A 21,512-nucleotide genomic window follows, 5' to 3' on the forward strand; every position below is an offset into this window, starting at 1 on the left:
TCCTTATTTCTAAAAAACAAGGATGTTAATCTTTCATATTTGATCAAGTCTTAGGTGCACGCTAGCTGACTGAATAAGTTGAGAAATGGATGGACAGACGGATGAATGGATGGATGGATGAATGGATGGGTGGATGGATGAATGGATAATTATGCAGATTTCAAAAATAAGTAAATATGTGAATGAATTTGTCTCCTGATAACCATTTGAAATTGATGCCATATTTAGAAATATAAATTATTTACAAAGATTGAGTAAAAATTACCTAACTATAAATATCTGATGAATTAGAAAAGTAAAAATAAGGGTGATATCATTACACAGGGACATTTTAATATCTCCCCCCACACATACCTCCAGCCCCTGAAGTCTTGCAGTTAGTGAACTTACCAGTACTACCCACTTGTGGTAGAATAATTTTAATCACCAACACATCACTCACACCTCTCCACAATCAGGTGACAAATGTGGTCCCCAAAAGGTTCCACCAGGAGGTGCTTGGGGGCAGCGAAGTAGGAGGGGGCTCCTAGAGAAGACAAAGGAGTTGACACCATGAGGTCACAGAGCTACTACCTCTCCCCCTTCAAAAGAAACTACTCTCCTGCTTTACTTCAGAATCTAGAGGAAGCTGACAAAGTGTTACAGCAGCACGGCACAGGCACAATATGTGGTGGAGAGTCCTCAGCTTGCTGTCTTGGTTCCACTTGCGAGGTAAGGACTTAGAGTGAATGCTTTTATTGCTCAGCTGACTTAATATTTTGCCAAATCTACCTATCAGTCTGTCAACTGCGTGCATCAGGCATCTAGTGTGAAAGACAAGTAAGTGACTTTGCTAAGGCTTTTCAAGCCACACCCAAATCACAAACCCAAGGAATATTATTACATTTGTTGAATCTCTTGTTCAATTGCTAATGTGGACAGAAAAGAACATGTTAGTATGTGTCTCTCTGGGATCTGTCATGATAAAATATAACAAGCTTACTAAGCTCTGTTTTTAAAGGGCTTACCAGTGAGAGAGCATTCGTTTTGGTTTTAAAGACTTCCTGGCTATATAAGTCCTAGTAAAATAATTTAATGTCTCTAAAACTCTGTTTCTGCATCTTGAAATGAAGATGATAATGATGTTTGATCTATCAAACTCCCTGGATTGTCATAAGGATTAAATTTCAAATGTGAAAGCACTTTGGTAAAGGACTACATAACTTATATTTACTTTATAGATAATAATGAGCCCCATGTTAATATGTTTGTTTTTTGAGTTTAATTTTAATGTAGCACTATGAAAATTAATTGACATATTCCATAGGACACCTGTGCCTGTAGAGAACACTGTTTAAAAATAGATAGTACAGCCTGTTTAAAAAAGAGTAACACAGTTACCTTTTTAGCTAGGGTCAAATTATTCCTCCCCAAAAGTGGAGCCAAAGATATAGGACGTGGCTCCTGGTGACCCTGAGCCTGACTGTACCTTGTATCAGATGCATGCAGAGGAAATCCCTTATTAATCCATCATTTTATGTTTATGTGTTTGTTTCCAAATATTGAATCTGTAGTTCTGTTTCATGAAACACACTTACCCCCCTAAATTTGCATTCACTGCAGAATGGCATCTGAAAGATGCTGTTTCAAAAAACTAGATTCCCTATTTTACATAGCATTTCAATTCCCTGTTTTATGCACTTCAATTTAGTGCCTTCTTTTTTGGTCCCTTTACCCTGAGGCACTAAACAAGGATTCAGTTTAGTAATGAATAATATTAGTTTCTTCAATAAGTGGAATAAAGAAGAACTGACAGATTTAGAGAGAGTACATTTAGACAGCTAAAATTAGAATGATTTCACTTATTCCAAAGTTTAATGGTCTTTAATTGATCTTAACTTTTTCAGGCTTCAAGTAATTGCCTCATTTAAAACCTACCCCATAAAAGTAAGTTTTTAAATAAACAGCAAAAATGGTGTATTAAACTAAATCTGGTACAAGTTTTCTAGAATATAAGCTATTCAAATACTTTTTATATGAAGAGGAAAAAAATTTATGTGTCACGCACAGTGCTAGGCACATTGTATTAATTACATTTAACCTAGCAAAAATACTGAGGTAGGTGTTTCCCACTTTACAGATGGGGAAATTGAGGTTAAAAGAAGTTAAATAACCTGCCCAAGTTTTCATGGCCAGTGAATAGTAACATAAATATCAACCTGTAAAGCACATAGTAAACATGTTATCTCATGACACTTTAAATGAAGGCGTGTGTGTATGTGTGCACATGTGTGTGTGTGTGTTGTGTTGCAAGAGAAAAATGTGCTCTTAATGTGGATTGAAAGTTTGAAAGCTTCCTACTTGCACAATTTGAAAGATTCAATACTGAAAAATATCCCAGTTTGAAGAGTCATTCAAGGGACCACCCTGAGGCACGGAGGCTCAATGCATCTGAACACTTATTGTTCACCCTAAACTCAGTCAAGTCCATCAGAGTTCCAGAGAGGGAAGTCGCCAACCATGCTTTCTTGTCAGCGAATCATCAATTTTGGCAAAGCTACCCATTGTCAGCCTATTTCAGCAAATTAAGTGATGGGAAGATCACCATGGCTCTTTCTACTGCACAACTTCTATGACTGCCAAGAATTTTTAGACCAAAAAAAAAGTCCCATAATCTTGAACCCTACCTTCTTATCAAAGTTACTCCCAGAATAATAATATCTAGGATGGACAAAACACAATAAGAACAAAGCTTTCAAAATTAATTTCACTTACTTGCATTGTAGACAATGAAAATATCAAACGCATCCAATATTCATCAGTCTATTCTGACTACTTAGTGTAAGGTAGGCTGCAGGAAATGTAAAGAAAAATTGCAAAATGGAAGTTATTTTGTTCTTTTGTGGTTGAGACAGCTTCTTTCAAGCCATACTGGAAATAATTTGATTTTGAAAAGTCTCATTTTTTTTCCACACTTATAGTTTTCTCTATTGATTCCATCTGAAAATAATAACAATCTCTTTTTGTAATGATCTGAATTGAAGCACATGTTTGCTTAATACTTCATAACAGTCATGTAAATAAGATTCTGGTTTAAGAGTTAACTCCTTGTATATTCCTGGTTTGAATTTAGTTCTAGTGTCTATTATTTGGTATAATAATTACAGAACAAAATTAGCATCCTAGGGCTGGGGTTGTGGCTTAGTGGTAGAGCATTTGCCTTGCACGTGTGAGGCACTGGGTTCGATCCTCAGCACCACATAAAAAATAAATAAACAAAATAAAGGTATTTGTCCATCTACAACAACAACAACAACAACAAAGATATAAAGAGCATGTGCTTTAAAAAAATTAGTATCCTAGTAAAATATTTACTTCTGAAGGTATCCATTTATTTATTTTTACCCATACACTCAACTAATATCTGAAATCTTATTTTGTTCTCAGCCCTATGATATAAAATGGATGGGTAGCAAACAAATTTTCCAAGAAAGTTTGTAATCTATCCAGAGATGTACCTGTAATCAAATTAATATAAAGTAATGTGCCAAGTGCTGTAATAGAAGTATATGCAAAGTTTTTCAGCATCCAAAGGAGAGAATGAGACATGGTGAGGAGGAGAGAAGCGAAGGACTGGTTGGAAGTTCTGATAAAAGTGGTGTAATGTGAGTTACAAGCTGATTCTTGGAGGAATTAAGAAAGGCATTTTAGGCTAGGAAAACAGAACAGACAAAGGTAAAGTGTCTTTGGAGCCTGGAAATTTCAGGACACAGTAAGTGACCGTATGATTAGAATATCTGGAAGAAAATATCTGCAGATGATACTGGAGGAGATCACAGGAGAAAAGTCCTTGGGAATTTTGTCCTGATTCCTATAGGCAATGGGAACTATGGCAAATATTTTAATGAAGGAAGAAAAATCATCAACTTTAAGATTTTAAAAGGTAATTCTAGAAGCAGATGAGGATGATGAATGCGAGGGAGGAGAGAGTTAAAAACTTGTGATGGCCCAGTGATGACAGCCCAAACTAAGACAGCAATGGTCGTGGGAAAAGGGGGAATACATGGATTAAAGAGGTGTTTGGGAGAGACAAGAGGTGAGGGTGCCTGCCAAATGTCTGTTTTGCAGTGATTGGTGATGACATCATATAATATACGGGACTGTTGCTCCCTGTTAAGCATCAAAGTCGGATGTGTCTCCTTAGGGCCCGCCCAAAGGAGAATACGGGCCGAGCAGGATGATGAGTGTCGCAGGCTAAGGAACCACACCAGAGCCGGGAGGTCTGTCAGCGCACGTGGCAAAGTAGGAACTCGTTTATTGAGGAGGTTACACAGGTTTTACGTAGGATGGGGGCTAGGTGGGAGCTAATTAGCTTAAAAATTAACAAGCCATGGGGGATTCATGCTGGGGAGAGTTCCATAGGACTATATGGCAAACACGAGTTGGTCACGTTCGCAGAACTGCTTCTAACCAATCCCTGACAGTAGGAGGTGGAGATAAGCAGACCAACCAGGGAGTGACACATAACTGGTTGCTGGGTAAGAACATACCTCCCAGGTTTCAGGGGAGGGCGGCAGTGCAAGGAGGTCTGAGTAAACTGTTAGTGAGTCAGGCAATGCCACGTATGAGGAGGGGGTCACCATGAGGGTGCAGTCGCCGTTATAGGGTGTGTCCCCTATAAGGGACCACTGGGTCAGAGCAGGTGATATATTTTTATCAGGTATGGGAGAACACAGGGGGCAAGAGAGAGAATGAGTTCCAATTGGAAATGCTTCTCTGCAATGGTTTTTAAATTTACTACATGCAATAATCATACTATTAAGGCAATATAAAAAGAATATTTTATTCTTTTTTCAGTCTACTATGATGACCTATCATAGAGGTAAAGATCACACACAACAACTCCCAAAATCTTGGGAAAGACCAAGGACTCTTCAGAGTGTGCTGGTTTTGTCTGTGTGTGCTTTGGTAGGTGGCTGTGACTGTTGCTTGCCCTTCTGCTTGAGAGCTGGTCACTTGTGCTTTGGCATGAAGTCATCCACTTATAGGATGGGATAGGGTGCAGAGATGATGGTGAAGGTCACAGCTTCCATGTCCATACTGAGTTATGCATCACATAATGATGTTTTGGTCTATAACATATATAATCATGGTTTTATAAGATTAAAACATAGCCTAGGTGTGTAGTAGCTATTCCACCTAGGTTTGTGTGAGCACACTCTATGATATTTACACTATAATGAAATCTCCTGATTCTTTTCTCAGAATGTATCCCTGTGTTAAACAATACATGACAGTAGAAATAACCCCAAGTTCAAATAGAAGCCTCCCAACACATGGCCATGCAAGGCTGAATGCACCCAATCATAGAAATAACAACCAAGCCCCAAAGCCAAAAATCCACCCGGTCAACATGACCTACCTGTAAGAGGTGGTGACCTCACAGGAGAGACTCCACATCATTCATTATCAAGTTCTGTGTGGAGCCATGTATGGAAAATTTGCAGGTAGGAGCTCTGAAGCTCAGGTAGAGAGGACCAGGAAGTAGGTGTGTGGCACTCAGGGACTACATAAGAAAGGCTCAGGGTGAATCAGGATACCGTACAAAACTCTAGAGTTACAGAGGAGGAAGTGGTGTACACAAAAAATACCTCACACCCCAAAAAAGGTGAAAGTTGGACTCCAAACTTAAGTGAAAGAAAACTAAAAAGACAAATTATAATTTAGTCTCCAAAGGTAATGAGAGAAACATGGGGCACTCTGCCTCAGAAGAAGAGTTGACCAGACATAAGCACGGCACCCTCCTCTCCCACCCTTCAACAATACCTGCGCACACTGAACAATATTTTTAAACACTACAGTTAAAGGAAAGTTGGGTGGGCCTGTGGCTTCTCGGTGAGGCTATTCTTTCTTTCTACAATGATTTCCTGTCGCTAAATCACACACAGGGTCTACATGATAAGACTGTAAGTATATAGGCCTGTATAGCCAAAAGCAAGCCTTGCAGCAAGGTGTTGAGGAAACCTGTAATATTCTCTGCTTCAAACCCAGCCCCTTCCATGTGCAGCATAGGTATCCATTGATGTGTGCAGTCTCCTTGGCGACCTGAGACTAAATTCTCAACAGCCAGAGCAAATATTAATCCTAGGATATACTGCACTTCAGAGTATGCTAAAAAGTCATACTGCGTTTCATCACGATTTTCAAGAGTCAAGAAAAGTCAGGCTCAGTGGCACATGCCTATAATCCCAGCAGCTCATGAGTTCAAAGCCAGCCTCAGCAACTTAGTGAGGTCCAAGCAACTTAGCGAGACCTGTCACTAAGTAAAATATACATTAAAAAAGGGGGGGCGGGGTTGGGGATGTGGTTCAGTGGTTAAGCACCCCTGAGTTCAATCCCTCACACACACACACACACACACACACACAATTTAATTCCTAAGCATGCATCCAAACAGAAAGACTAATGATACAGACATCTTTAACCTGGAAGACATTTATTCCTAAACAGGCACCTATAAATTACACCACTCTCATACCAAATGCAGAATTTCTGCATGCACATTTTATCAAAGGTAACATTGGCAAAAGTTCTAAGTACCTACTTCTAGACCCAAAGGATTAAATTAGTGCATGTTTCTTAACCCCAGTTTTAATTCTATTGTTAATTCAATGTGTAACTTTCTTCCAGGAACTTGCCTGTTTCTCAGTATTCTTTTTTAAATTAACTTTTAATTGGAGCATTATAATTATACGTAACAGTGAGATACATGTGACATATTTGTACATGCACCTAACATATTTTGGTCAATTTCATCCCCTAATACCTCCCATTTCCCTCTCCTCCAACTTCCCCCAGTCCCTTTCCTCTACTCTACTGGCCACTTTTGATTTCATGTGTTTCTCAGTGTTCTTATTAACACAAGAGGGCAAAAATGTGTGCATTGCCTGCATTATAGTGACATGATGAAAACTGACATTACTTTTCAAGCTACACTATAATAGTTTCTGTAAGGAACTAATTTTAGAGAAATATAAAACATTCATAAAAAAACAAATACTTCAGTGTGTTTCTGGGAAGCAAAACTATAAACAAGAACTGTGCACAAGAATCACCATAACCATCATAATGTAATGGAAGTTAGTTCTAAATTCAAATCTTGTCTGGGAAGCCACTTAGCCTCAGAATTTTTTTTTTTTTTTTTTTTTTTTTTGCGGTGCTGGGGATCGAACCCAGGGCCTTGTGCTTTCAAGTCAAGCACTCTACCGTCTGAGCTATCTCCCCAGCCTGAATTTTTATTTCCTGATCTCTAAATTGGGAATAATGACACTTTCTCCAGAGTTATTGGTTTTGGCTTGAGTATTTGTTTTTGGACTTGCTATTTGTTGATTGGTGAAATCTAGAAGAACACATTTCAGGGGAGAAAATCAAGAGTTTGCTTTGGGAGTGTAGTTCAGTGGTAGAGTACTTGCCTAGCATATACTAGACTCTGGGTTTGATCCCTAGCACCACAGGAATAGAAGAGAAAAAAGAGAGAGAGAGAGAGAGAGAGTTTAATTTTCACTTGTTAGATTTGAAACACCTTTTAGAAATCTAAATGGAGTCACTAGCAATATAATGAGACTAGATGAGATGATCTAGGGAGTAAGTGTAAGATGGAGAAGAAATCTGAGATTTGACCTCTATGTGGACAGGGCAGATGGATGAGGAGAACGCAGGAATGGAGAATAAGAAGCAGAAACAGCAGTAAGTTAGGAGGAGAATAGGGAATCCGAGTTCTAGGACCCAATACTGTCTAGGGAGCAGCGAGTGGTCAGTTACAGCAAAGGCACAGAAGAGGTTGGAAAGGTAAGTTCTGCTAATGAATGGTTGGTTTTGACGAAAAGAAGTATTCTGGTGACCGTGAAAGAGCAGCTTCAGTGGACTAGTGGGCCTGATCACAAATGGAAGAGTAGAATGAAAAATGTAGATAATTCTTCAGAAAACGTTGTAATAAAAGAGAGGAAAATAGGGCAGTAGCTGGAGAGACAGGTGGCATAGCATTTTGGTTTTGCTTTATCATATGGGAGAAAAAGCTTCTTTGGGTGCTGATGAGAAGGGTACGATTATAGAGAAAAAAACTGATGATACAGAGGAGAGGTGGGGCCACGCAGGAGGGTAAGCCTTCAGCAAACAAAGAGGGATGGAGGCCATGCCCAAGTGCAGGGTCTCGGCCAGTCCTCCCCAGACCCCCAGTGACAAGGCAAGTGGAATGCACAGTCTAAAATTTTTGGATTTGATTTGGTAGTGGGAGCAAACAGAGGTTCCTTGGGTGAGCAGTACATTTTTAGAGCAATGTTGGCACACAAATCTGCAAATACATTTTAATGTTTCCACAGCAAAAATGTATGTGATAAAGAGAGGAGAGAAGTGGAAGGGAATTTCATGATTTGATTATTTCACAGAGTTCTAATAATGTTCTCTCTCTCTCTCTCTCTCACAGACACACACACACACACACACACACACACACACACACACCTTTCCCTCTTTTTCTCCATCAAATAATGATAGTTTGCCATGCACTAAATGATAGCATATCACTATATGATCCTCAAAATCCTTAATCTTCCTGAGCTGATCCAGTTACAACAAACATATTGTCACTCTAATGACTTCTTTTAACATCTACAGAGGACTCCAGAGTGTGTAGGAAGGAACAATCCTGAAACATTTGAGAAGGAGGTCTCAGGTGAAGAACTGCAGAGCTACAAGGCTTTGTCTTTTGACACTGACCCTTTCAATTCTTCTTTTTAAAGCAAGAGTCGAGGGTCACCTCAGCTCCTCTACTACTTATTGGGAACTACCTACAAAATAAAAGAAGTACATGATGCATACTATGCACTTGGTACCATTCTATTTTCTTTACACATCACTTGAAAATCTCTACAACTCTATGAGATGAATAATATATTTTTTTAATGGTAAGAAACAACTTGCCCAAGTTCATACCGTTAGTGGAGAAGCCAGGGGACCAAACCTAGGGGACCAATGATAGATGAGTATCAAGAGCTGAAATGTTCTCAGAAAGTTTGAACTCTCAGTCCAAAGTAACCAAATAAACCTGACTTAGGGAGAACGTAAAATCTGAAATTTGCTTCCGAAGTGAAATGTATCAACACTGCTGAGAGAAATTTGCTGTGACCACAAGTTCTCTGGAAGAAATCTGAGTGTTTTTGATGACCACAGACTTGGCATGAGACTGGCAAGGTGTTAAACTTAAGGGCAAAGCACTGGGCTTAATAGTAAAAGGGAGACCAAGTGCTCCATGGTGTGGCAAGTGGAAGTCCCCCTGGGTTCTGGCCAGCTCAGAGGACATCTGAGTCCACTCCTGCGAACATAGAGTAATATTTGGGGGGGGCACATTGACAAACCATGGTATAGTTAGGTGTGGCAGATGGGAAAAGGTAAAGAAATGATAGAGAAACTAAAGACTTATCTTCTTTAACTATTTGGTCATGCCATGGAAAAGTCAGTAGACAAGTTTGTCTTCAGAGGACAGAAAGAACCAAGATTAAAGTGTAAAGTCATAAAATGACAGGTTCAGCTTCTTGGTACTACCACCCACCCCACTCCAACCCCAATTCTGTCTTAAGACAGAATTGACTTCAAGACCAGGGTCTTCCTTTTCCCACTTTTCCTTCGTTGATATTATATTCATATCTCTATCTTTAACATGAATGACATGGTGACATGGTTATGACACATACTCAGGTGTAACTCAGTGGCAGAGTGCTTGCCTGGAATGTGTGAGGCCTAGGTTTAATCCCCAGCACTGAAAAAACAAAAACAAAAACAAAAAGCAAACACAAATTCTCGGTCAAATTGCCTGGTTTGGAATCCTGGCTCTTTAACTAACAGTAAGAACTTGGGCAAAGAGTGTGTCTTGGTTTTCTTAACATAAATACACACACACACACACATATACATACATATATATACATATATATATATATATATATGTATATATTTCATCTCATAGAGATGTTGAGATTTTTCAAGTGACATGTGAAAAACCTAGAATAGTACTATAGTACTAAGTACGTATGACTTCCCAAATTTTTATTATCAACAAAACTCCCTTCGGTGAAATTCCACTGTCATTTCAAAACATCTCTATGAATATTATCTTTATTACTCAATTATGGGTTGATTTTATAAATGAGAATATTTCCAAATAACCAATGACCAAACCTAAGCAGAATTTGCTTTGAGGCCTCAATGCTTTTTTTTGAAAACACAATTCATTCCTCCCCCCCCCACCCCATTCCACACACCCTAGGAATAGAACCCAGGGCCTCTGGCATGTTAAGCAGGCTTCACCCCCATCCCCATAAATATCTTTTCATTGATTCATTGTTCACTATAGTATTGGCTGGCATTATGGATATTTTCCATTAGGACTCAAGGAAACTGTTTTCTCATGAAAGTCAACATGAATACAACAGAGTAATTCCCGGTTATTACTGCTGGAGGCTAGATGGAAATTCATGACCTAGCAATGGAACACACAAAAGGGCTGCACCAATTAATTTCCAGAGCTCCCCAAAGCACTTTTCCTATACTTAAAATCTATCACAAGGCAATAAACTCCTTTCTTGTTTCTTTTTCTCTTTGGGGGTTTAAGATAATGCAGTAAAATATGTTGTATTTGTTATTCATCGTTTATAATCCTATGGTATTCTTCAGCTTATGAAAATGTTTTATACCTTCACTGATAAGAATAGTTCTCAGAAAAAAAGTGTTCTTAATTTAAAATGTGAAGAAATAATTAAAGGCGAGCCCGGTGCAGTGGTGCATTCCTATAATCCCAAGGACTCAGGAGGGGGAGGCAGGAGGATCACAAGTTCAAGGCCAGCCTCTGACACTTAGTGAGGCCCTAAGCAACTTAGTGAGATCCTGTCTCAAAATGAAGGGGGTAGGCTGGGAATGAGACTCAGTGGGAAAGCCCCTCTGGGTCCAACTCCTTGTACCAAAAAAAGAAGAAAAAAAGAAAGAATGAGAGGAAATATATGCATTATATTAGCAGTAAAGTCAGCTTATTTCGCCATAATTTTCTTTCTGGGGGGATAAGTTTGCAGCTACTTAGCACTAATTGTTAATTATTTTCTGGGGCGTGTGATTCAGAGAAATTGGATTCTCGGGTTTACCTGTAAAAAGTGCTGCTGTAGCATATTGAATTGGAGATCTCAGAACACCCTTCCTCTGGGTAGAACCCCCCTGGCAGGTAGGGGGTTTGCCTACTGTCAGTGAAGGGCAGCTCCATGATTCACGATAGCACTGGGGATCCAGTGCCCTGCCAGTGCAGGCCAGTGCCCTGCCCATTTTAGGCAAGCTGTACTCCCATGGAGCTACACCCCAACCCCGGCATTTGTTCATAGAACTCTAGAAAATGTGACTTACACTTGAAAATACAAGTTACCCATTTTATAAACTGAGGCCAAGGAAGCTGAATCTTTTTGGGTCTCATCGCTTAGAAAGAACGACTTAGCTATAGATACATGTATTTTGATATCTGCAGCCCTGGGTACAGAGTCCAGTTCCATGACCTCTGTGACCTTGAACTTCTCATACCTCATCTGTAAAGTGAGCAAAACAATTCTTCCTTTATAGGGTTAGTTTGAATATTACGTTTTGGCACTATAATCTGGCACGGTTCCCAGTCTGTGACATAGCAAGTGCCCAAAAACAGTCATCTAACTTCCCTTTCTTCCTGTTAAAACCCGATTCCTCCTCAGTTCTGACCCCACTGCAGCGCCCCTCCTCTGCCAGGCGTCTCTACACTTCCCCCACACGGTGCTGGCTCTCTCCTCACACTTGTGGGTATTTGCTTGTATTTCCATTTCTACAAGAACATGCAAAAAATGATTGAATGACTGAGTGTGGTTGTGTGGAGACGAAATCCCTGCCTCCGCATGGTGTGGCCAGGCACTGACAACTTGACCATCTAGATTCTCTTCCTCCACAGAGGCCTTTCTGACAAACCACACAGAAACCATTGCCTTGGAGGAAGGCCAGACGCTCACTCTGAAGTGTGTCAGTTCTCTGGGGAAGAACGCCTCCCTCCAGTGGCTGGCCCCCTCAGGCTTCACCATCTTTTTAAATGAACATCCTGGTAAGCAAATGAAAGAAAAAAATAAATTGAAAAAAAAAAAAAATATATATATATATATATATGTATTTATATATATATCACCAGACCTTGACCTAAGGGATTTTCCAGCTTGGCAGGTTAGTGGGACAGAAAGCTTCATGAGTCACCCTAAGGGTGAGCTCAGCCCACCTACTGCACACATGAATCACAACTCTGAAGCCCATCATATGACACATGGCTGCTTTTCTGGGGGCAGGAAGTCTGAAATGGAAACCCCACCAGAATGGTTGTTAAAGGGGGCTCAAATTACAAAGGGCCTTTCCGTATCCCCACCTCACCCCCACATCACTTTTTGACTCTTGGTGACCATAAAACACCCACAGCCAAATGAGAAACAGGCAGTGGATTGACTTGAGGGGTCCTAGGCCTCATGTAGCCAACATGATCACCCCACATCTGAAGCCAGCTGCTTTGTTATCCATCTGAGCAATCCAAAGCCACATTACAAAGCCCCCTTTCAGAGATCTCTTTTTCCTCCTATTGGTCTGAACATAAAATCAAGATTTCTAAGCAGTAGAAATCGACAGCCATTCCTCTCTTCCCAAGCACACATTCAATGAGCACTAGATGCCTGGAATGAAAAGCAAATCTCAAAACTCTATTTTAATCATCTCTTGGACTTCAGACAAGATTTTACTAAAGCCTTCCCTTCATCATGAGACCATATTATGTCTCATTTAATATTCCTAATTGCCAGATACTTGAAATAGAGTCTAAGACAGCAAATGCCACCATTCTTGCTTACAAAGCAGAGGCCTTCAAAAATACATATGCTTTGAAAACATGAAATATTGATACATTAAATATAAAATAACCAAATACATCATTTCAAGTTAAACCAACTATTAATACCAGATTCCAATAGAATAAGAAAGTACTAACTGTTTTTTGTTTTTCTTTTCTTTGTGGTGCTAGGAATCAAACCCAGGGCCTTGTGCTTGCAAGGCAAGCACTCTACCAACTGAGCTATCTCCCCAGTCCAGAAAGTACTAACAGTTAAAAGTTCTAGAAAAATTAACTTTAAGTAGAGATGCTTCTATTAAATAATGCTTTCTGGTGTCTGGTTTGATTTTCCTTTTGGGAAACTGGGAGAGGATGGCTGTTCTGGGATTTCTGCTGCAGAAGGTCTTGATCTGTCTCCATGGTCCTACACCTGGAATGGTCGTGCCCTCCAGCAGACTGGACAATGTCTGGAGACAGTTTTGGTTGTTAGAAAAAGGGCAGGGGGTTGCTTCTGGCATCGAACAGGTGGAGACCCGGATGCTGCTGAACATCCTACTATGCACAGTATAGCATCCATCACAAAGAATTATTCACTGAAATATCAACAGAGATTGAGAATCCCAGAATTTTAGTTCAAATAATATCAGCATCCTAGGACACATGACCATTACCATTGCTCCAGGTAAACAATATCTTTCTTCAGCTATTCAAGGTTCAACTATTTTAGGCTTGTTCATGTTATGTATCTCAACAGTTAAAAAAAAAAAAAAAAAAAAAAACACTCCTTTCCCTAGTCTCTGTTTGTTAAGGGATCTGACTTCAGATGGAAACCCCAGGTCACTCATAGTCATGAAGAGAGCTTGTTATCAGTTGGAACTTCTTAGGGCTTCCTTTTTTGCCATTGACTAAACACCTGGAAGAACTAAATCATAATCTATGGGAATCTTCAAACAATAATGAACATTTCTAAATAAAAAAAAAAAAAACACTTAGCTTTAAGAAAACACTTAGCTGATGCATTTATCAGTGCATACATCTCCATTCTTGAATTCACTGTGACAATATGACCTCCAATGAATCAAATTTCAAAGAGGCAAATCAGTGGAGCACTTGCCTTAGAAAAACAATAAAATCCTCCTGCAATCTGAATCTTTCCTAATCCTTAATTTCCTACAAGCACAAACAAAGCAATTTGTTTATTTCACAGATTCACATCAAAATATTTTATTTCCTAAACTATCTTTAAGAAGCACCCAGCTGATCACACTAGAATTTGGAGGGCGGCTCAAACAAAGACAAGACACTTGTTCCTTTAAAGTGTGAAAATCAAAAGCTATTCCTGTGAATGATCAATCTGTATTCATCTGACACCTTTTCTCATAACAGCTCTATTTTCTTCTTGTACAGCTTTAAAAAATTCCAAATACCAGCTTCTTCATCACTCTGCCACCCAGCTTTCCATCAGCGTGCCCAACGTAACCCTGCAAGATGAAGGAACATACAAGTGTTTACGGTACAGTGACTCCGTGAGCACAAAGGAAGTGAAAGTGGTTGTGTTAGGTGGGTACCCCAGCAAGTAAACCCAGGCAGGGGTGATACCGTTACCATTGTTAAAACTTAACATTTTCGTTTAAAAAGCATTTCTAATAAGAAAACATTTCCTGGGGCACCTCTGCTATCTTTTGTTAAAAGAAAACAAAATAGAGCATTTTGAGTGGCAAGCTCTAGATTAAACTGTGAACTTGTGAATTTATTTGCCTTTGGCATCAACTGAATTTTCTTTCCAGGAAACTAAAAGGAAAAACAATTAAAACTGGATAAGCTGTGGCTATGTCCTGGGTGCCATGTGAGATTCTAGGGGATTCAAGAGGAATTAGGTACAGCCTCTGCCTATAGGGTTTGCACTCTACTTAGGATGGTAAACAAGTGTAAATAAAGTAGAACCTGGTGACAGTGAAGCCTAAGATAGGAGGGAGTCATGTATAGTTGCACTGGATGATCTGCTCCATCCTCTCCCAAAACAATTCCTCTTCTCTTTTGGTGGGTGTGTACAGGAAGTGACAATCTCCTGCTCATCAAGGACTAGCTCAGTCCTGCAGATGGTCAGTTGTAGCCAGTATATGTCTTACTGCCTTTTGGTGGCAGAACAGGTCAATTAAAAACCATTGCTTCATATAGATCTCTAAATGACATAATCCCACAACTCACATAAAAGAATTCCCCAGACCTCTCTTGTTGAATTACAGGGCGAAGCCTGTCATAAGGGAAAGGTATGGTGGGTAAGTAACAGAAGGAGTAACTCTCTGAGTGCTTGGAGAATCAATGTGACTCAGCTCAGTGTCTTCTCCCTATGTGACTGGCCACCTGTGGTGCCAGCCTGGTTTAGGCTGGTCATGTGACATCTGGGCTTTCAAAACTTTGTTATCATTGCCCTCAATACATAATCTATTTTTTTAGTTTTATGGAGCTGGGAATTGAATCATGGCCTCACACACACTAAGCACCTGCTCTACCACTGAGCTACAACACATGATCCTTTAATTAAGAGTTTAGGGGCTCAGCGCACCACCAGACTGTTAGATCCTCAGAAGGCCCTATCTTTTTCATCTTTGTGTTGCCAGAATGTTACACATCCAGCGCATGCTTGGAGCCCATAAGTGCCTTTACAGTGCTTCGATGGCAGATAGATAAGTTAAATAAAGGTAGAAGAGCACAGTTCTGGACCAAAGTAGAAGTGGGATAGAAAAGAAGAAGAAGTAAGCCTAACTAAAAAATATTTTCAAAACAAAAGCACAGAGAAAAAGGACCAATGGGTCCTTTATAAGAGAGATGTGCCTTTGATATCAGGAGGGGACAGAAGTAACTGACTTTGAGGTAAATCATAGGCTCAGGAAAGTTTAGAGCCGAAAGAGCCATCTCATTAGTCAACTCCTTTCTGTCACAGGTGAGAAAACACTGGTGTGTCAAAAAGCTGGGGGACTTACCAAAGTTCTTACAACGGGTCAGTGATAGAGGCAGGTCTAGAATCCAGATCTCTCCCTCGCCTGGTGTCTACCAACCAAATACAGTAGTATATCACATTTGAATTGCTGTTGTAAAATCATCTGTTTGGGAATTTTCGGGGACTAATTACACCCTGAGTGACAAACATTCTGACTTCATTCAGCTAAAGGAACTTGGCAAGCACATAACAGCCCTTCAACATGGTTGGATATAGGGAAAGATAAAGTGAAAAATGTGCCCATGCATTGGACTGTGTCCTACAACAATCCCTACAGAATCTTAGGCTCTGTGCTTTGCTGAGATATGATGACCAACTAAGCATAGAAAAATCTGTTTCCTTCTAGCAACTCCTGTGAAGCCAACCCTGGAAGCTTCAGTTATCAGAAGGTTGAATAGAGAAGACCATGTCATACTTAAATGCTCCACTGTGAGAAGCAAGCCCCCTCCACAGATAACATGGCTAATGGGAAACAGCATGGAGATACATGGTAAGGAGAGAAACAGGTTCTTTGTTTTCCTTCCTACTTAGATTTCCGGTGAAATTTTTAAATGTTCTGGCGCCCTCTGGTGGCAGGAGGTGTCAAAAGATACCTTTCAATAATTTATCTATTCTGTTCCCAGAGAAATTATTCTTATAACCAAACCAGTGTTGTCTTGATGCTGAAAGGCTAATTGCAGATAATAAAAATGCTTTTGCTTAAAACAAGGTAGAAATAAAGCGGAATATTTATAATATTCCTAAAATTTGACAACAGTTCCTAAGGTAAGGGGTGTAATATAGCTATTGTTTCTAAACAGAAAGTTTTTTGCAGGCATAAAGTTGAAAATATAGTTTATAAATGACGTACATGAACAGTATGGAGATTCCTTGAGAGACTAGAAGTAGAACCATCGTAAGACCCAGCTATTCCACTGTTGAAAATCAGCATTCTATAATGATACATACATACCAATGTTTATAACAGCACAATTCACAATAGTCAAGTTATTGAACCAGAGTAGGTGTCCATCAAGAGATGAAGGGATGAAGAAAATGTGGTACACGTAGACAATGGAGTTTTAATCAGTCATAAAGAATTAAATCATGTTATTTGCAGGTAAATGGATGGTATTAGAGCACATCAGAAAGTCAGGGGTCAAATGTTTTCTTTCACATACAGAAGCTAGAGGGAGATAGAGAGAGAGGAGGGAAAAAAAGAACATTTAAAAAAAGGGAGGATCTCACAAAAATCAAAGGAGAACCAATAGAGTAGAGGAAAGGTATCAAGAGGGAGGGAGGAGGAGAGGGCATGGGAACATACTAGGGAATTAAATCTACCAAATTATGCTCCTTATATGAATGTACCGCAAATAATCATATATAATATATATAATCATATATGTGTATGATTAGAATACACCAATTAAATAATGATAACTACTAGAAGGAAGGTCAGTAGAGCCAGCAGATTAGGAAAGGGAGGAGGGGAGGGAAAGGGAAGTTACTGGGAAATGAGATTGATCAAATTATGTTGTTTTCAGGTATGAATATGGCATGAATCCCACTATATGTTTAATTATTAATGCAATAATTAAAAATGGTAAAAATTTAAAAATAAATTCAAACTAAAAAATAAAATAATAAAATATATATATGGATGCTCCTTGACTTACCATTGGGGTTACTTCTCAATACTTCCACCATAAATTGAAATTATCTTAAACTAAAAATGCATTTAATACACCTAACCTATCAAACATTAATCATACTTTGAACACTTACATTAGCCTACCCATGAAAAAAAAAACCAATACAAAGACCCTTTTATAATAAGTGCTGAATATCTTGTGTAATTTGATAAATATTCTACTAAAAGTGAAAAAAACAGAATGGGCATATGGTATGCTTTCAATCATTGCAAACATGAAAAATCTTAAGTCAAGCCATCATAAGTCAAAGACTGTCTGTATTTGGAACAAATAAGATCTTCCTTATATAATGTAGTACCAAGACACACTCACAATGACAGATTAAAAATATTATGAGAACAAAGAATCTAAACTTTGGACCTTTAACTGAAACAGGCTAACATTAACACTGTGGTCTTGGGAACTGAAAAGCACCCACACAACCAACAACAGAGGATGCGGGAACTCACGCAAAAGATTTTATTAGGCAGACAAGCAGAGTGTCTTCCCTGGGAAGAGAGGGGGAGAGAGAGAAAGGGAGAGAGAGAGAAAGAGAGAATGGTGGGGGAACTTCCAAAAGAAGGTGTTCAGGTTTGCTGGAAGAGCAAAGATCAAGTTTAGTGCACAAGAAAGAAAAGACTTGAAGATAAATAATCTCTTTCTCCTTGAAGATAAATAATCTCTTTCTCCTTGCCCGCTCGCTCACAGAAGTTGTATAAGTCCTGGGGTCCAGGGTACCATTAGTTGGCCATTCTGATTGATTATCTAGAGGATACTGTGGCCAAATATTACACAAGCAAATAAGTTTTGATGGCTCTAGGTCAGGGATCAGGTGAAGGGATTTAAGATTTTCTAGTAAACATCCCAAGGGTGAATCTGCCAGAATGGAAGACCTAGATTCCATGGTGGAGACTAAGAAGCAGCCAAGTCAGTGTTCAAAACATCCTGAGGTCACAGACTAGTTGGCTGAAGATGAGGAGGCAGCACAGTGATCGGGTCGTCACCCGACCATCAGTGTGTGCTGAGCAAAAGCCCAGAGAGTTGAGGACCTGACGTCAGGAGTTTCAAGAGAGAAAGTGAAGAGGAACCTCAAACCTGAGAGAATCTCCACCGTAAAGATCGGGGACCCACCCGTCAGATAAGGTCAACTAAGGGAGCCAGCCCTAACTGTAAGATGGGAGGGGTGGAATAGCTGTAGCGAAAGGTCAGGGCAGCGGTAAATGATTGCAGCTTTATATTATGGGAACTACTTACAGTTTGCTTACATTTTGGTGTACATTGCCTTTCATAGCTAAGTAATCATACATCCTTGAGAACTGTGAGGACCCCACACAGTTGAAAATGCTGAAGGTCAAATAGAGTTTTAGAGAGAAAAGACCTAAAGCCCAGATCTGATTCCCAGTCCAGTGCCAATTCTACTTTATACAGCTTATCCTTTAATTTGCCTTATTCATACAACCTGAGTAAGCTCCTGGTCCTTGTATCCTTGTGAAATCACTGTAAGTTTTGAATTTTTCCCCCAGCAGTGAAGGTTTAATAGACACCCATTTTCTCTTGTTCACTGTTCCCCTTTGTGACCAGAGCCCCACCACACAAGGCAGCTGGCAGAGGTTAGATGGACTTCAGAAATTTAACATGTTTGCCACAAAGTCTAAGCCATTGGTCTCTACCAGGACCAAATCCATCCAATAGCATTAAATAAACAAGCTTTTTATCTCTCTTTAATTTTCTACGTAGGCAGAACCCACCATGAATTTGAAACTGATGGGAAGAAGTGCAACACGACCAGCATCCTCGTAGTGCACACATATGGCAAAAACTCAACGGTGGGCTGTGTTATCCGACACGAGGGCCTGCAAGGGAGGAAACTGGTTGCATCCTTCTGGTTTGAAAATTTGGGTAAGGGTGAATGATTGTCTTCAATCATTTTTAAATTCACCTTCATATTGCACTCTCAAACAAAATGAAATGGAGTGGGCAAAGTCCCTCAGAGTGAGATTACTGTCCACAAAGCTCCCCTTAATAGCATGTTTCTGTGATGATTGAAATTTCTCCAGCTGAGGACAGGACTGTAAATTTTCTAGTGCCCAAAAGAATTCCAGCTGGGCATGAGGCCTAGCAGAGAGCCATATGCAAATAGCATCATTCTTGCTGTTTGATAATGATAGCTAACATAACTTGACTACAGGTAGTTTTATTGCAGTTGCATTGTTGGAGAGACCCTGTGAAGCATATTGCATCTTTGTACTTGACCCAGAAGGAGATATGAACTGAAATTTATCTAAATCTGCCAATATCATATTATGTTCTTACAAAATACTTGCACTGTTACATTGAGATGATTGCTCTTTATATTTACTTTGCTGTGACTGTTTTAATGATTTCCCCAAAGTCCTAGAAATAATTAAAAACCCCAAAACAACTCTTTAAGCCAAAGATCCTATAAGAAGCTGCAGGGAATCACAGGCCAGTCAGTAATGGAACTCTGAGCTTCCTTGTTTTAGAAGGTACTTCTTGCTGGAAAAAGAGATTCCTGAGTACGAGGAATTACATAAATGGAAGAGGAAAATGTAGGATGAGGATACCTTATTGAAAAATCTCTTTTTTAAATGAAATAATTTATAACAAAAGGCATTCGCTCAGGGCAAGGTTGCTTAGGAGAACCTTCTAGGGAAGGTTGCCATGCTGGTCCGCGTGGGCTGTTGCTGTGATCAACACACCTTTTTCAAACTGCCACATGCTTTCCGTGGGCCCCTTTCTCACCATACTGAAAGCAGTTTATTGAGGAAGCTGCAGTAGAAGACTCAAGGACCCACAGACTGGATTGCACTGTAATCTCGTGCACATTCTCCTACCCCTGGATGATTCCTGTCCCCACTTCCCCCTCCACCATTGGAACTGGAGCACAGATATGAGACTTACAGACATTCAGATTCTTAAATAAGAGAGCCAGCAATGTTGGGTGGGACCATATTTCTACTTTTCAGCAATGGTTGAAGCCACCTACAAAATTTCTTTCTTCCTTTTCTGCTATAGTTCTATATGTCTCAAAATCACATTTATAAATATTTATGATAATAGGCTAAAATGACTTTTATTTGTGATCTCTTTTATTTGTGACTATCTAGCACCATAGTCAGATCTCAAAGAGGGCTATCAGTGTCGGCTGTGGGTGGCTTTCATTTGTTGATCACCTTCTTTCTTTGGTGAGTTACGTCTAGGTTGACAAACGGATGTAGCAAATATTTTGTTCATCCAACGAGGTTAAAACATTTACGAGATGAGGATGCTTTAAAACACATTTGCAAGTTAGAGTTTTGACCCTTTCATCTCTGCCCTCTCTGGGGGTGGGACCCCTGGGGAAATGAAAATGGTACCCTCACCATGTCCTCCAGGTGCCAGGCTAGCCGAGAAGAACTCTGGAGTCGATTAGACTCTTCAGAACCACTTATTTCATCTTCTTAATATTCCAAGTAAGGAATTTTAATTTCCTGTTACTTATCTGTGGATTTTTAAAAAATTGAACAGTTTTCAAACTTTTTACTTCAGCACCCCTCTACATGCTTAAAAATAATTGAGGTCCTCAAAGAATGTTTACTTATTTAAATTCTATCTGTTGATATTTACCTATCAGAAAGTAAAGCTGAGGGCTGGGAAGATCGCTTAGCTGGTAGAGTACTTGCCTTGCAAGCACAAGGCCCTGGGTTCAATCCCCAGCACCACAAAAAAAAAAAAAAAGTAAAGCTGAGGGATCCAAAATATGTATTCATTTATTTAAAAATAATAAATCCACTATATGTTAACAGAAATGACATGTTTTTATTTTAAAAACTGTATTTTGTAATACCAAAAATTAGTTTAAAATGGCATTGTTTCACTTTTGAAAATCTCTTTTATGTCTGACTTGATAAAAACAATTAGGTTCTTGTAACTTTTGCATTCAATA

General features: G+C 39.5%; 1 protein-coding gene across 1 annotated transcript in view; it reads left to right on the top strand.

Annotated features, from left to right (window-relative positions):
* Positions 1 to 536: 536 nt before the first annotated feature.
* The window catches only part of Crtam (cytotoxic and regulatory T cell molecule), a 32,597-nt gene continuing 11,621 nt past the window's right edge, over positions 537 to 21,512 (top strand). The window contains exons 1-5 of the mRNA XM_047567667.1: positions 537 to 711; positions 11,987 to 12,133; positions 14,303 to 14,455; positions 16,243 to 16,386; positions 19,304 to 19,465. Coding sequence (XP_047423623.1) covers positions 666 to 711; positions 11,987 to 12,133; positions 14,303 to 14,455; positions 16,243 to 16,386; positions 19,304 to 19,465 — 652 coding nt within the window. The 5' untranslated portion in view covers positions 537 to 665. The remainder of the gene's footprint in view (positions 712 to 11,986; positions 12,134 to 14,302; positions 14,456 to 16,242; positions 16,387 to 19,303; positions 19,466 to 21,512) is intronic.

Source organism: Sciurus carolinensis, chromosome 11 (genome assembly GCF_902686445.1).
Source record: "Sciurus carolinensis chromosome 11, mSciCar1.2, whole genome shotgun sequence".
NCBI lineage: Eukaryota > Metazoa > Chordata > Mammalia > Rodentia > Sciuridae > Sciurus > Sciurus carolinensis.